The sequence below is a fragment of the Arachis ipaensis genome, chromosome B1 (genome assembly GCF_059453495.1).
Source record: "Arachis ipaensis isolate K30076 ecotype BB chromosome B1, ASM5945349v1, whole genome shotgun sequence".
Lineage (NCBI taxonomy): Eukaryota > Viridiplantae > Streptophyta > Magnoliopsida > Fabales > Fabaceae > Arachis > Arachis ipaensis.
In genome coordinates, this window is record NC_142436.1 from 14,480,478 (window position 1) to 14,497,946 (window position 17,469).

The 17,469-nt window shown below is 33.4% G+C and overlaps 1 protein-coding gene across 1 annotated transcript; it reads left to right on the forward strand.

Annotated features, from left to right (window-relative positions):
- Positions 1-1,043: 1,043 nt before the first annotated feature.
- LOC107625522 (uncharacterized) lies at positions 1,044-1,708 on the forward strand. Its single transcript, XM_016328173.3, has one exon. The coding sequence runs from the start codon at positions 1,113-1,115 to the stop codon at positions 1,494-1,496; it is 384 nt and encodes a 127-aa protein (XP_016183659.1). The 5' UTR covers positions 1,044-1,112; the 3' UTR covers positions 1,497-1,708.
- Positions 1,709-17,469: the final 15,761 nt, after the last annotated feature.

Consider the following 17,469-nt stretch of genomic DNA (forward strand, 5'->3'; position numbering starts at 1 on the left):
ATATATATATATATATATATATATATATATATATATATATATATATATATATATATATAAACTTCCCATACAATATACGTATGCAACGAAAATTATTTTCAAGTCACATTCTCTTATGTGTACCGTCAGGCGTAGTTTTCCCTTGCAATAAAGGAAATAAAACAAGAGTCTCACAAATATATGTCCTTAGATGTTTAATGTAGAAATATTTTTTTTTAATTAAAAAATTTAAGTTTTCCTAATATTTTTGTAATATACTTATTGATTTTTTTTTTCAAAAAAGTCAAGCATAAATTAAATAAGCTTAACAGGTGCCTGTTAACGAAGTCGTAAAACAAAATTAAAAACGTAACCTAACGTCTTAAGACGAAGTTTTGACTGCAAAAATCAATGTTGGTGTACTATAATTAAAACTAATTAAAATGTCAATTGTTTCACAAATACTATTAGTTTTAGATGGATATATATGTAGGGACGGCACAAAAGCAAGGTCAACAATTGCATATCTAATAATATCTAATAGTAGCGTTCAAATGACACTCTTGACGAACATTTAAAACATGTAAAAGACAAAAGAATAAAAACTTAAATGGATTCCTATTAAATTTTGTTTCTCACCAGTCACCATTTATGTTTTTTTTTTTTCAAGAATAATTTAGTCTATAATTTTTTAAGTTATTAGATAAAATAATTTTTAATATGTTAAAATTTAGGACAATATAATATAATTTAATTTTGATGGATACATTGATTATGTAAAAAATTTTATACAGTTATCTAATAATATTTATTTTTTTTATAATTATTCATACGACTAATATAAAAAAAATTATTTTTATTGATATAATATTATATAATTAAATGTATATATAAAACTATTTTGTATTACTAATTACACATCAAAATTAAATTCCAATAATAATATATCCACCCACTATTTATATTTTAAAGAAAATTAGAAGTATAGCAATCCAAGTTTGACCGGACCGAAAGATCCCTATATAAACCTCTCCTTTATGTTTGTGCTGCCCAGCACACATCCATTTCCATTCTCTTCATTTTACACTGAAAGATATAAGAAATCCAAAAAGTGTTAGTAGAATTCAGCAACCATGTTGAGATCAATGACGACGAGGAGAGGCCCTGGGAGATATGAGAAATTAGGTAAAGAATCTTCTACCACTGCGCTGCTTCATGAGGAATTCAAGAGGAGCACAAGTTTGCCTGCTCATAGAACACTATTATCTTCTTCCAGAAAAATGGGTACTTCAGCATTATTTGGGAACATAAATTTGCAAAGAAACCCGACAAAGAGGGGTAATGGTAACAACAACAATAATGGTAGCAAGAAGAGCCACCCACTGCTGAGTTTCTTGGATCTTCGTAAGAAGAGTAAAACAACGGCAAGGCCTGAATTCGCCAGGTATGTTGAGTATCTCAAGGAAGGAGGCATGTGGGATTTCAAAACCAACAAGCCTGTCATTCATTACACTTGATTAGAGTTAATATTTCTGTATTCTGTGTGTAACAACAAGATTGTATTGGATTTTATTCATTTAATTCCCTTCAAGAAGATTTAGAGTAATATTAGTACTTATCTGTCTGTTTGATTAGTTTTGTAGCTAGGGTGGGTTTACCCTTTTGAAAATTGATGTGGATGGATCAATTGTACACATATACAAAAAGTTAATCAGCTTCCTTCAAATAATTAGTTCTTTTTTCTTTCTCTACGCGAAAAAAAAAAAATAGTTAGCGACATCAATTATCCTGTACAAATGTGGTGTCTCGTGTATTATCAGGGTGAATTTTATGATTATCATTAGCTTAGTTATATGCTATTGGTACGTATTATAATTAAAATTAATAAGATGATTTTTTTAATTATTTCATAATATTTTTTAATTTGATTACAAATTTTATAATTTCTCTTTTTTATTTTTAAATTAAATTTTTTTTGTTAAATAATAAAAAAATATAATTTTAATTTTAATTATATTTTTAAATATTATCAAAATTTTATAGTCACTATATCTACTATAATAATAATTAGCGTAAAATTCACCATTATTGTGTCTATACTTTATATAGTATATACGTATTTATACATTGTACACCAAACAGACACCAACAATATATAAAAAGGTAGTTGACAAAATCCTACTTAAAGCAAGCATTAGAAAAGGAATAATATTAAAATAACTATTTGTATCAAAGTTTTGAAAATTGAATCAGTTATTGAACCGTTTTAACTATTGGTTTACTAGTTTATTAGTCTAATCGATTTGATTGGAATTTAACCAAAAAATTATTTTATAATAAAATAATAAATAAATTATAAATAACCACCATAAAACATAAATATAGTCTATATAAACTTTAAAATGTCTTTCAAATTAGAAGCAAGGTTCTTAAAATCGAACCGGTCATCAAACTGCTCTAACTACTAGTTTACTAGTTTATAGGTTCAACCGGTTCGACCGTAGTTAAACCGAAAAAACTGTTTTATAATAAAATAATAAATAAATTATAAATAAATACATTAAAATATAATTATAGTCTAATATAAACTTTAAAATATCATCCAAATTAAAAGTACTACATAAACCAGAATGTTATAATTTCATTCAAATACAAACTCAAAAGTCAAATAACAAAAACAACCAACCAAACATAAAATGCCAACATCCAAGTTTGTCATCAATCATCAAAATCTGCCATAACTTGTTGCAGATTTGCTTCCTTGATATCATCAACTACTTGGACCAGAAAAATCAAGTGGTGCAACATAACATGTACTACTACCACCGCTACCACCACTTTGATCTAAATCAGCATCAATATCATCTATAAATATACAATTAGATTTAATTTTTATTGTGCAAATACGACTACTCCTACTCTACCAGCAACAACATATAACTTGTGAGCAAAGAAAAAAAAAGAGATGAAAGTATCTATTATCTCTGAGGTCCTTCTCGAAACCGTTTATTATTAGTACTAGACTCATCAACCAACCCCTTTTTTTTCTGTCATGTGAATTTTCTGTTTGTGGAATAAAGTGTGTTAGATATCAAGCTTGTGATTTATCCATGCTTACATCATTATAGCTTCATCAAGATGTACCACCACTCTTGTAATGAAATAAAAAGCCTTGTTATGAATGCTAAGAATGAAATGAATTGCGTTATTTAGTAAAGAAACTATATTCCTCTGTTTCTGTAGCGTGTGTCTGAGAGTGAGAGAAAAATGTATAACTATGTTATATGAGTGGTCTACGTGAGTGATATTGATATTGAAGATAATTCACTCATGAAAGTGTGCTTTTCATGATTAACTCATTCTGTGCTTATTAATATACTTTAAACTATAAATCAATCTAAAGTAATCCAAACATACACTTTTAAGAAAAATGTTAGTATACATCTTATTAAGGAAGGGATTATGGTCACCAGAAGAATATGAGAAGCTCATGAAGTACATGATGAACAATGGACAAGGTTATTGGAGTGAAGTGGCTTGGAATGCTAGGTTGCAAAGGTGTGGCAATTATTAATCAATTATATAACAATTAATCAAAATTATTCAATAGCAAGGTTTAGCAATGCTTCAACAATTAATCCTGCTTTAAGCTTTCAACAGCAAGATTTAGATCCAACAACTAATCAATGCTTCAACAATTAATCAACAAACAAACATTTATTCAACAAACAAACAAATTCAGTAGTTCACACTTCACAGCTTAACTAACAATAATTATTCATAAGTATTCAACAAAGTTCACAGTTCAGTTCAGTAACTTCAGTTGAATCAGTTCACAGTTTGAGTTCACAGAACCTTGGTTCACACTTCACAGTTCATAGAAAAATAAAAAATTAGTAAATCACATAGTTAATAAAAAAATTACCTAAAATTAGAAGCTAGAAGAATCAAACAAATTATTCAATCATAGCTAATAAAAAAAATTATTCACAGAGCTTCACACTTCAGTAAATCAGTTCACACTTCAGTGACTTCAGTACTTCACAGTTCACAGAGCTTCACAGAATCAAACAATGGTTCAATATAGTTAATAAAAAAATTTACCTAGAAGTTAGAAGAAGCCTTCAACAGAGCATGCAAGAGACAATTTCACCGAGTGACCAAGACAAGAATCGTGGCTGCGTGATGGGCTTCGAATGGGCTTCGAACTGGATAGAGCTAGGTTGTGCGACAGAGGAAGGTTGTGATGGCTGCGCGATGGAAAGAAAGGTTAATATCGATGGCAGCTGCGCGATGGAGGGAAAGTCAGCGAGCAGACGGCGGCTGCTCGAAAGAACGTTGGCGGCGGCACGAGGCGGTGGCTGGACGGAGGTGAGGGACGACTAGGAGCTCGATTGAGAGGAGCTCTGCCCTGGACTGAGTCTGTGTGAAAGTGAGAGAGGTAGAGCGTTCTGCAATGAGTAGAATCTGGATCTGGGCATCTGAGTTAGGGCTAAGCTAAGTGCAGCAGCTGAAACGGCGACGTTTTGCTCTCCCTCAAAACACCGGCCGGGTTACGGTTCGATTCAACCAACTGGTTCCTGGCCAGTTCACCGGTTCAGTTACGGTTTTTGAAATCTGCAGTTTTGACATTAGTTCGAGTCGTTTTCCTCAGCGGTTCACGGTTTAACCGGCCGGTCAGAACCGATTTTCAGAACCTTGATTAAAAGCATTATATGAAATATCATCAACCTAGGGGTGTGCATGGCCCGGCCCAGCCTGACTCCGAACACTTTAGGGACTAATTTGGTGTGATTTCACCGAGTCTAGGGCCGGGTAAGGGTCTCAAAAATAGACCCGGTCATTATTTCGGGTCGGGTCCGGGCCATGGCTTGGGTCGCCCAAACTCGGCCCGGTGGCCCGATTATCATACACAATTAATATTTTGTATTATTAGTGATGGATGATGGCCATTCTTATGTGGAATTTAAGTATTGTAAGCCTTAATATTTTGTGTTATTAGTTATTATAAGACTATAAGTTAAAGTTTTATGTTTAAAATGCATAGGATTTTAGACTAATGCATAATATTGTGTTATTTGTATTGATTTAAATATTTGGTGTTATTAGACAATATTAGTATTGATTATGGTTATGCTTTAATTTTAGAGAAGAGTTGGTTCTTGTTATATTTTTCTAAGTGAATTTTACCATGTCAAATAATGGTTGGAGTCTTGGAAATTTGGATATTTTCACATGCTAGCTTATAAGAAGGTATCAAGGTAATGTAATGTTAACGGCCCGGTTTTCACCCCGTTTTTACCCGGTATAATCGTGACCCAAAAGTGTATAGGTTTCATCAGGTCTAGGACCGGGTTCGGGTCTAACAAATAGGTCCGGTATATATTTCGGATCGGATCTGGGTCACATCAAACCTGGTTTCACCCGACTCATACACACCCCTAAACCAAAATATTATAATCTTATCAAAATACAAATTCAAAAATTAAAAAGCAACAAGAAATATGCTAATTTACAAAGAATAAATATACTAATAATCACATATCCTAGAGAGACGGCCACCAACCTACATAAGAATTAATTTACAAAGAATAAATATGCTAATAATCACATTCTATTTGATCTACATAATTTTATTTATGCATGTGTTTTGCAGTAAGAAGACAATAATAATCCATCATATGTAAGACCAAACAAGCAGCAAATCAAAAGAGTAAATAAATGAAAAAAATATAAAAGAAACAAGTATATATACCTCAAAAAACCCCTCATGTAAACAATGGGAACCATATTTGTTTACGATGGGTTGCTTGTAAGAAATTAAAATGTGCAGACACACAGATAGAGTAGGTAGAAAGAGATATAGAGAGTAGACTAAAAGTCTAATTTGGTGATTAAACTGTAGCATTCAACAAAGTAGCAAGACCTCTTTTGTAGTTAAACTCAACCTAGCTAATCATCGAGCCAAGCCTTCTTAAAACATAACAATTATCAAAATTTATCACAATCTAAACTCATATCTAACAAACAGCTCAAAACTTTAAGCCATGAACAAACACCAACACAGGCAACAAAGATAAAAAAAAAATCATCAAATTGCTGTGTGTAATAATAATAATGCATGTTGTAATTGCTCAGATACATTCTTTTAATTTTAACAAAAATTTCATTCAACCCAAGAGAGGGATAATAAATCTTGAATCTTCCTCAGCAAATTCAAATCAGCCATAATACTAAATTGTACCTTCTGATTTGGCAACTAGTAAAATATAACAGAGAAATAAAATATGAAAAACCAGAATTAAAGAAATAAATCAGCAATAGAACAAATAAATTAGAAAAAAATTATTGAATGAGTCAAAAGCATAGAACCAATCCTAAACCAGAATTAATAAAAACACAAAAAAAAATTGGAAGTAAAAAAAAAATAGAATTAACAATCCAACCAAAGAATCAAGAACAACCCAACCAAAGAACAAACCAGAATCAACAATAGGGAGGACGACGGAAGAATAAAAATAAATCAGAATCAAACCAACAATCAGAATAAAAAAGTTCATAATAATAAAAACAAATCAGAATCAAGCTGAGGCTCCATTATAGTTTCAAATGCAAGGAAGCATGACGGCGCTGGAAACGGAGAGCTGGCGACGAAGGCAGGAACAGAGATGGCGCCGGCGACGGTAGAGCAAAGCTTCGCGACAGAGGCAGGAGGCGAGTCCGGCGACTATGCTTCCACTGCTGAGAGTTTGAGATGTTAGCTGAGTGAGGGACCGAGTGAGCTTTGAAGCTCCAACCGGCAACAGCGTCAGGAGCAGTCCGGCGGCTAAACGAAAGTGAGGGACTGAGCTTGCCGGCGTTGAGAGGAACGGCCAGCTCGAGGGTGATGGGAGGGACGAGGGAGGGTGTGCTGCTGCACCGTTGGAGAGTTGGAGTGAGTTAGGGTTGGTAACTGGTAAGGGTTGAGGGGTTACTGAATGCTAAACGGATGTGTTTTGAGTGTTTTGGGCAAAGTAAAAAAACTGGTTGGATTTCGGTTCGATTCGACTGACCGGTTATCGGCCGGTTTAGTGGTTCAATTGGTTCGACCGGCCGATTTGAATCAGTTTTCAGAACATTGATTTGTACTCATAAATTTTACGAATGCTGACAAAAGTATCCGTCAAAGAAGGGAATTAATTAAGATTGTACCCATTAAAGATGAGTTCGGTACGATGACTTTTTAATAAAATTTTCAAATTACCCCTCTTTATCTTCAACCTCAACTCCATCACCATCTCTTCCTCCCCAAATCTCAAACTTTCACATTCTTTTGTTACCACGGTACCACCTTTTCTATTCTCTGCTACTCCATTACCGCCACCACCATCGCCACCATCTTTCCACGTCGATGATGACAAAGACAATGACAAGGCCTTCAAGCAATCCACCTGTTTCCATGCAATGTGGTCACCTCCAATGGCACCCACCCCAAACCCTGCGGCGTCCTTAGCGCCACCTCAAGCCCGCATACAAATTACCTCTACTTCGGCACGGTGGCGAGTTTAGAGCCACCACCAGATTCAAGCTCCAGCAACACAATCGGAACCTTGATAGCGCCACCGTACCAAAAACTGATGACTCACTGGAACTGGAATTACTGCCTCCCTTTTCCCGCCATAATTTTCGGCCATGGTAGAGTGAAGAAGACAAGGACGAAAAGCATAAGGAGAATCAAGATGAAGAAGAGAGACAGTTCTTTTCTCTTAGAGGCTCTTCCGGTAACAGACAAGAGAGTCCTCCTTCCCCTGTAGTAGCTCTTGGAACCAAAGATTCAAGTTCTCGTTCATTGGTGGCTTTTGCTTTAAAAAACTCGGATACAGAAGCTTAACTTCAAGAATCTCATCTCATTCTCTTTCTTGTTTCCCTTTCAGCCCCGAGAGCACCAAATTCCTGCCACCACCCCATTAGACCTAGTTTCTGGGCAGCAATTGCCGTCTATTTTATGTTCTTTGTCTTCTTTTCCTAAGACTAGAGAGGAGTTCAGAATAGGAAAGGTTGTTAGGGTAGTGATAATGGAGGAATAGAAAATTTTGATATTTGGGGAAGAAAAGATAGTAGTGAAGTTGAGGTTGAAGATAAATGAGATAATTTAAAAATTTTATTAAAACATTAATAAAATTTTAAAGTTTAAGTATTTTTGTTGTACAAAATCCATCTTTAATGGGTACAACGTTAGTTTTTTTTTCAAATATTAACGGGCATAAATGATTGTTTTTTCCAGTAAAAAAGATTGAAGCCTAATCTCATAGCCAGATATATGAAACAAATCAATACGATAAGTAACCAAAATGAAACCTTGTGTATCATAACATGATTACAATAATAATGTTTATTAAACATTCAGTGTTCAAATTCCAACCGTTTAGAGAACCTTAAGAGTTTGTTAGACTTATTAAACTAGTTCGAATGTTAGATTAGAGACTTTTTTATGGACCAGGTCTCGGAGTATCGAGTGTGTATATATGTACATAGTTATAAATAGAGGGTGTATAAAACGATATAGTACTAACTTTTTTTTGGATAATATTCCTATTTTATATATAATGTACATGATATATATTATGAGTTTAATTTTTTTGTATTTTATTTATTCTTCTATTTTTTATATTCATGTATGTTGGTTCGGTTATTCGTATCCTTTTGTATAAAAAAAAGTCCTTAAAGAATTTATTCATTGACATGTTGTACATATAACGCTAAATAATAAGTACATTATAATTGTTGAGTCTGCAGCAGTGGAATTTGGACTTCTAATAAATACAAAGTAATATGAAATTAAACACTACTCACAATAATGCACTAACTATAACAAAGTCAATATGAGAAAATATGATGTGATTACTCTATATAATATGATGTAAATTAATTTTCTTTCTTATTTTTGATGATGTTTCAATTGCAATGCTACATAAATATATATAGTATCATCTATGCTATAATTTCAATGAACAAGAATAAAATCCTCTTATGAAAACTCCCTACAAGTTCTCTCCTATTAAAACTCTTTGCAAACTTTATTTTACTCCCTAAGTTTTCTCTTAGCCTTCCTGTATTCTAATAGAGATAATAGTATGTCCAATATATATTCAATCTATCATGATTGGCTCTCGTGTATTCTGATAGAGATAATAGTATGTCCAATATATATTCAATCTATCATGATTGGCTCTCGTGCAAGTGAAAAATTATTGGGAATAAGTAGTATATGACCACAATCTAATTTATCATGTGTCAAATAATTCGTTGTTGTTATTATATTGAAGGATTAATATAATAAGGTCCTTAATTAAATTTAGAGATTTATCATTGTGATAGTGATCATAATATTGAGAGATAAATCTTTTATAATTTAATCTAAATTGTTCTTGGTCATAGAATTATTAAAAAAGACATTAATAATTCGAAAAGATCAATATATATAATGGACTTTGTTCCGGCCCAGCCCATCAGCGACCCGGGTCCGGGCATGAGCGGCCGACTCGACGGGTCGCTCGACCCGAGCTAGGAGGTGACCCGCCTTCATCTCATCCTCCACATGGAACCTAGACAGCTAGCAGAAGTTTCCAAGAAGGTGGGCCTGGCCACAAGGGGCCCACCCGAGTACGGACTATAAGAGGGGAGGGACCTACCCCTCCCCACATGTACGTAACCCTAATTCCAATACGCCGCCTTCTTGTATGGATCCTAACTTGAGCGTCAGAGTCCTTGCAGGTGGCTCCCACCCACCGTCCAATCAACGACAGAACCCGGCTCTAGCTTCCCAACTCGCGCTTAGGTCCCAACCTTCTCAAGTTTCTGCTCTCCGAGCCGTCAAGCAACCGAGCAGACGAACATACTTCATATTTAGAATCTTATCATTTCAGATTTGAATCTTTTAAATTTATGAATCATATCATAATTCAATTTAAAATAGAACCAGTTAGGATCTCATCCAAACTTAGAGTTCAAATTTAGAAATAGAATAACTAATTATTCTCAATTCTCATTTAATATTCTCAATTATCATATTATTATTATATTCTTAGTGCTAGTAAAGAATATAACAATATTCTATTTGAATTAATATAATTATTTATTTGATTAAATCAAAATAATAATTAAATAATTTTTTTAGCAAAGATTAAAATACTCGTTAGTGTGTGATCCTATAGGTTCAACACTAAGCAGGTAGTAAATTAATCATACTAAATTTACTAATTAAGATTAACGTCTAGCAACACTTCTTAACGACCCGATAGTATGAAGTAATATATTTTTACTAAGAACCTGAGAAAAATAAAGTATAATTTCTTCTATCTTTCCAGCTCTTAGTTAACCCTTAGAGTATGGTTTAACTGTCAAACTCTAACTTATTACCTTTATTATAATGAACTGTAAATGACCTAAAAAAACTCATTTCTTCATTCATTCAATTCTCTTGGCAAAGGTTTTATCTGTGAAACAAAAAATCAATCTCGACAAGTTGAAGGAAAACTAAGATATTGTAGTTTCAAGAAATGGTTTATTGTAGATTCGGATGGATTATCAGGGGGTTTGGCAATGGCATGGAGGGATGGTTGCACTGTTCAGATTTTACAGCATGGTAGATTCTTCATTGCGGCATCAGTTCTGATAGCTGGTTCTAATGATCCCTATGGTGTTCTAGGTGTTTATCTCAGTTCAAATGATCAACATAGAATGACTCAATTTGCTGAATTAACTTCAGTCACCCAACAGTTCGATGGTAAGGTTGTGTTAATGGGTGATTTTAATGTCATTTCTAATCAATTGGAGAAAGAAGGTGGGGGTGCTAAATCTCCTTCTTCTATTGAAACCTTTAACTGTTTTATTGATGATAATTCCCTGATTGATATTGGTATGGTCGGAAGACCATTCACTTGGTCAAATAGATGGAAGGGTGATAATGAATAGACTAATTAGCCCTACGCAGAGTACTTTTATTAAAGGCAGATTAATATCTGATAATATCCTAATTGCTCACGAGTGTATGCATTACTTGAACAAAAAAAAGGGGACTCGAAAATGAAATGGCGCTAAAATTAGATATGAGTAAGGCATATGATAGGGTGGAATGGCATTTTCTTTGGTTTATATTGGAGAAGTTTGGTTTTGACTCCCGGTGGATCATGTGGATTCGAGAATTAGTGACAACTGTTTCTTATTCTGTTATTGTGGAAGGACAACCTTATAGTTTCTTCAAACCAAATAGAGGTATTCGACAAGGAGATCCTCTATCCCCCTATCTTTTTCTTTTCGGTGCAGAAGGTCTCTCCTTCTTGCTACACAAGGCAGAACAAAACAGACTAATTCAGGGTCTTCAGATACATAGGCGATGTCCCAAGGTCAATCACCTCCTATTTGCTGATGATTCCATCTTATTCTGTAAGGCTAATCCTGAAGCATGTTCAAATATTCTGCATTTATTGAATTCTTATGAAAGCATCAGTGGCCAGAGGGTAAATCTTAATAAATCTACTATATGCTTTAGCCACAACACTCTCTCCACTACTCGTACACTACTGGCTAACTCTATGAATATTAATCATATTGAGGCTCAGGATAAATACCTTGGTTTGCCTTCTACAGTCTCTAAATCAAAAAAGGCTTCTTTTAGTATGATCAAAGAAAAAGTTCGGAAAAGAATCCAAGGGTGGAAGCGCAATCTTCTTTCGTCAGGTGGTAGACACGTATTGCTTAAGGCAGTGGGAGAAGATATTCCTATTTATACATTATCTTGCTTCAAGTTGCCTGATGGTTTAATTTCGGAAATTCACTCTCTACTTTCTCAGTTCTGGTGGGGACAAAAAGGTTCTGAAAGGCGGATGGCATGGATTAGCTGGGACACTATGACTCGCTCACGAAAAGAAGGAGGCCTTGGATTTAAAGATCTCAGAATCCAAAATCTGGCGCTTTTAGGCAAATAGTTTTGGCGACTTGTAACGCAGCCTACTTCTTTATTATCCAAAATCCTAAGAGGTAAATACTTTAGCAATGGTAATGCTATAATGGTAGAAATTGGAGTCTTACCTTCTTGGGGATGGAGGAGCATACTGGAAGGCTGAAAGATTGTTGAAAAAGGTTTTAATTGGGTTGTGGGTACTGGTGAGAATATCCAAACCTTTGAGGATCCTTGGCTGCCTCCTCCGTATCCTTTAATGATTTCTGACATGCCAAATAGACAGGCTATTTCTGAGTTGGTTCCAAGAGTTAAAGATCTAATTACTGAATATAGGAATTGGAATCAGAATCTCATTCAAGAATTATTTCCCCCAAGACGTTGCAAACAGGATTTTGTTAGTTAAAATTCAACAGAGTAGGGACAAATTGCAATGGGATTTGAACAAATCCAAGTAATATGATACAGCTTCAGGTTACAGAATTGGCTATTTATTTTACCATCCGCCTCTGGAGCTTTGCCCTAATTATATGCAGTAGAAAAAGCCGTGGATTGATCTATGGAAGTTGAACTTGCCTCACAAAATTAAGCTATTTATCTGGAAAGCTCTCCATGGCCGACTTCCGGTGCTTGCTCAGATTCATCACCGCATCCCATCTATATCACCAATATGCCCCTGCTGTCATGAAGCAACGGAAACAGTCACTCATTGTTTGATCAATTGCTCTAAAATTAAAGACGTATGGTCTCAGAGTTATCTTCATGACTGTCTTTCCCCTTAGAGTCCTAACGACTTTTGGACATGGTGGTGGACTGCATCAACAGAGATACTTAACCCGTTGAAGAATGCTTACCGTAATCCTCAATTGCTTGCCATCATTTGCTGGAACTGCTGGAAAGCTCGCAACCAGTTGATTTTTGAAGGTTCTACTTCTATGCTGTCTGCCATTCTAGCAAGCTCTGTCAAGTTGCTCCGTGAAATCCAAAGAACTCCCAGTTTAGGTCGTCATCTCCATGAGGCAAGCTCTTAGTTGCATTCAATTTGATTTATCATTCTTTCTTCTTTAAGATTTTTCTTCGTTTTTTGACCACGCACCGTTAGATGAATACCTTCAGTGTGGTGTTTTTGGAAAATTCCCGCCTTTTATTATGTTGTCTTGCTTTTGGACATCTTTGTATTTCATTTTTCAATAATTAATGAAATATAACCTACTATCTTTGAAAAAAAAATTATTTCTTAAGATAATAATAGTAACAATACTGTTTAGTTATCGTAGTATTATTATTATTATTATCTAATAGTAAATAAATATTTATTATTTTTTAATAATTTATTATCATTTTTTAATAATTTATTATTATTATTTAGAATTTAATAGTTATTATTTTACTTATTTCGTTTCAAAAAATTTTGAATTTTCTAGCTTCTAAAATGCAATCTGCGTTTAGCTTAAAATAAAATTAAAAAAAATAAAAAACCCAAAAAGGTAAGCTACGTTTGATTTATTTCAAAATTAAAAAAATAAAAAATTACAAAACACAACTTGCGTTTTGTCTCTAACCTATGGCAGTGCAATATTTTGTATTCCTTCCATTTCATGGTGTATCACGTTGCTTCTTTCCATAACAAAAAAAAAACAGCCCCTTATCTAAGTTAATTATTTTATTTCTATTGGTCGAAGGCTTGCGGTGTGATGTATATTAAATATATACAAAAATTAATGGTACTCTCATCCATACTTGTAAAAATCGGATCGGACCGACCGGTTTGACCAGAAAACCGATAAACCATACCTTGTACCGGTTCGGTTTGATATATTGACTGCTTAAGGAAATGAACCGCTCAAAACCGATACGAACCGATCAAATCGGTCAAAATCAACACAGACCATAACCGAACCGGTCCAGTCAACAACGCAGTCAATGGTCAACCTGCGTGCCGATGACGTCACGCTGACGTCAGCATGCGGGTTATGAAATTTGGACCGACCGATTCGACCAGAAAACTGATAAACCAGACCTTGTACCGGTCCGGTTTGATATATTGACCGCTTAAGAAAATGAACCGCTCAAATCCGGTACGAACCGATCAAACCGGTCAAAACCGACACGGACCATAACCGAACTGGTCCAGTCAACAACGCAGTCAACGGTCAACCTGTGTGCCGCTGACGTCACGCTGACGTCAGCATGTGTAGGAGTCGAACTTGGTTCTTCTAAATTGAAAACCAAGTTGACAACCACTGCACTAACCCGTCTCTTTAGTTTTTCTAATGCTTTTTATTATATATATTTCAATTTTTTATAACTAATATATATATATATACATGAAAATACTTAACTCAATATTTTTTAAATTAATTATTTTTTAATTGAAGTACAAATTAATTAATTTTAAAATAAAAAATAATAATGAATATAAAAATAAAATAAAAATTATTTATTCTGAGAAAAAAAATAAATTTATATAATTATTTAATTATATAAAAATATTTAGACCTTGAAATTATTCTTTGGATATAATTCATAGATTGTTATTCTTATTGTATCTAATTAAGATACTATATGTATGAACTAATTATATGTCTATTTTTGTATTAGTTATTTATAGAATTCGACTTAATTGTTCTTAAAATGTTAGTAAAAATATGTATTTCAAAATTTAATTTTAGATTTTTGACTATTTTTATTTTTTATTTGCATAGTACCGAGTCAACCAGTGACCCACCGGTTGAACTAGTGACCCAGTAACCCAGTGACTTGACCGGTTCGATTACCGATTCGATTCTGACAACTATGCTCTCATCAATTATTTAAAATATATACAAAAATTATCCATATCCTCTTTAATATTATTATAAAATAGTACTTTATTAATTATTTAATATTTATCATCATGAACATATTAAATATATAGGAGTCTAATTAATTAATAAACATATTAATTATATTAATTATATGATACTTTTAATATACTCGTAATAAAAAAAATTACATATTTGATGAACAATATATTGTATAATAAAAACTCTTCATTAACTTACCAGTGAGATATGGAACTTTATCAAGTCATCATTTCGTCTAACAAAATTAAATAAGAAGGTCAGAGCCTCACTCTTTCTTTGTTCTGATTATCTTCTTTCTATTGATTGTGATCTTAAAATTTCCATTGCATGTTCCATCTAGTTCCAACACTTTTTAGGGTACTTCATTATATTTAAATTGGATTTTATAGTTATTAAATCATGTTTTTTTTTCTAATAAAAAAATAATTATCAAGTTATTTTTAATTTTTTATAGAAATATATCTATTATATTATTATTTTAGTAATTAATATAAATTTTAAAAAATTGAATAAATTTATATTTATTTTGATTATATTTCGGAGTGAATTATATGTTCTCTTATAATTCAAAAATAGACTTAATTTCTTCTATAATAAACAGTTTTTTAATCATTTAATTTATAAGAGATGTCTCATCTTTTTATTTATTCTAAAATTTTAAAATTAAAACAAATACTAATACTTTTTTATTAAGAAAACCAAAATAAAACATAAAAATAAACCGTGAATAAAAATAAAAATACAAAATTTTAAATTTCAAAATATAAAATAGTTATAATGTAAACCCCGTTAAATTAGTAGATAATTAGTCAATAAATTAGTTTTTAATAAAGAAGATTAAAAATGTGAATATTATGTTAAATTAGGATAGAGCTCATCGAAACAAGAATTTTGACACCAATTTCGAAAAAAACGGTCTAAGATTGGACCGAACGGGTCGAACCGGTTGAATCGGGCCCAAACCGGGCCCGTGGGTCCAACCGGACCAACCCATTAAATGAGCTTAAAGCTCGTTCTTCTCTTCAAAGACAGCAGAAGCAGCGACGCATTAGGGGAAGGAGAAGAGAAATTCACCGAAACCCTTACGGTGATTTCAAAACGCCGTAACTTCTTCGTTCGAGCTCCAATCGTCGCATCGTTTGCGGTCACGTGTCCACCGCGTCGAGCTCTACGTTTCTACTGGAACAATTTCATAGGTAAGTCACTAAATATTCCCAGCCATTCCTTTCCCCCAATTTTTAAATTTTGAGTGGGAATGTTGAATTTCTTTGATTTCTGATGTTTTAGGATCCAATTAGCTTGAGGAAAACGTTCACTCTTGCTTATGTGAAGCTTGGGTAAGGTGAGGATATGATAATTCTATTTTAATTTTATTAAATTTGAGCTTTGAGTATTAAATTGGATATATGTGTGTTATGAATGTGTATTAGGTTGTGAATAAATAATTGGAGCTTAAAATTGTGAATACTGGAACTTGGAGGAAGCTGATTAGTTGAGGTTTTGAGGGCTGTGTTCTTTAGGAAAATTATCTTGGAATAATACTTGGGAATCGGTTAAGGTATGGTTTAGGTTACTTGCATTTAATATATAATGTTCTGTGAAAACTTAGGTTAGATGACCATAGGATAAGTTGGATTGCATGTGTATATTTGATACTTAGTATCTTGTTGATGAACATGGTTGGTTTGGTGCTTGTTGATCAATTGGTGATTTGGTGAATTATTGATTTGAGGTATATTTATTGTGGAGCTTGTTGTGATAATGAGAGAGGGTATTTTGTGTTATAAGCCTAGGATTTGTGAACTATGATTCTTGGTTGAATTTTAGTTATTGGATTTGAATATTGTATGAGTATAAGTGTTGATCTGAGGTAGATTTATTGTGGTGATTGTTATGATGATGAGGAAGGGTATGTTGAATTGAAAAGAATGCAGGTTTGGACCCGAAAAGGGTGGCAAAGTCCGAGTTTTAGAGGAGATGCTGTCGAAATTTTATAAAAATTAGAGATTTTGTTTAGATAATTATTTGAAAAGATTTAGATTCAAAGGTTATAGGGTTTGATTTTGAGTTATTAAGAAAATGAGTATTTTTTAAGTTTGATTTATTTAGAAAGGAATGAATTATGTTTTGAATTGGAACTATTGATAGACGGAATGGGAGGTGTGACAACGAAGGATAAGGATTGAATATGATTGATGTATGATAATGAATGAGATGCGATTGAGAATGATGTGGATGTTGATGAATTATAATTGAATTATTTATATGGCTTATGAATTTGAATGATCGGAGATACGAGATTTCCTGGATAAAGTGTCGTGGCTTGCCACCACGTGTACCAGGTTGAAAACTCGATACTCTGTTGACCCTACGACGTAAGTGTGAGCGGGCACTATATAAATTCCTGGGAATGTTACCCCCCATTGAGCAATATTGATTATTTGAGAAAAAGTTATGCATAGACTCTTGGGGATGCACGTCGAGGGACAGTCTATGGATAATTCAGACTTGTCGGGTTGGCTGGATAACCGACAGATGAGCCTCATCAGCCATAGGACAGGCATGCATCATATGCATAATACTTGAATTACTTGCTTGTGCTTTAATTGGGTGTGCCTATGTGTACTTGACATGTTAAATGTGTATTTGTTACCTGCAGTAACTGTAACATTCTTGTGCTTGCCTTTATCTGTTTATTTGTCTGTG

Bases quoted from the DNA above. Each gene is read 5' to 3' on its own strand.
- LOC107625522 (XM_016328173.3), top strand. From the start codon at position 1,113: ATGTTGAGATCAATGACGACGAGGAGAGGCCCTGGGAGATATGAGAAA.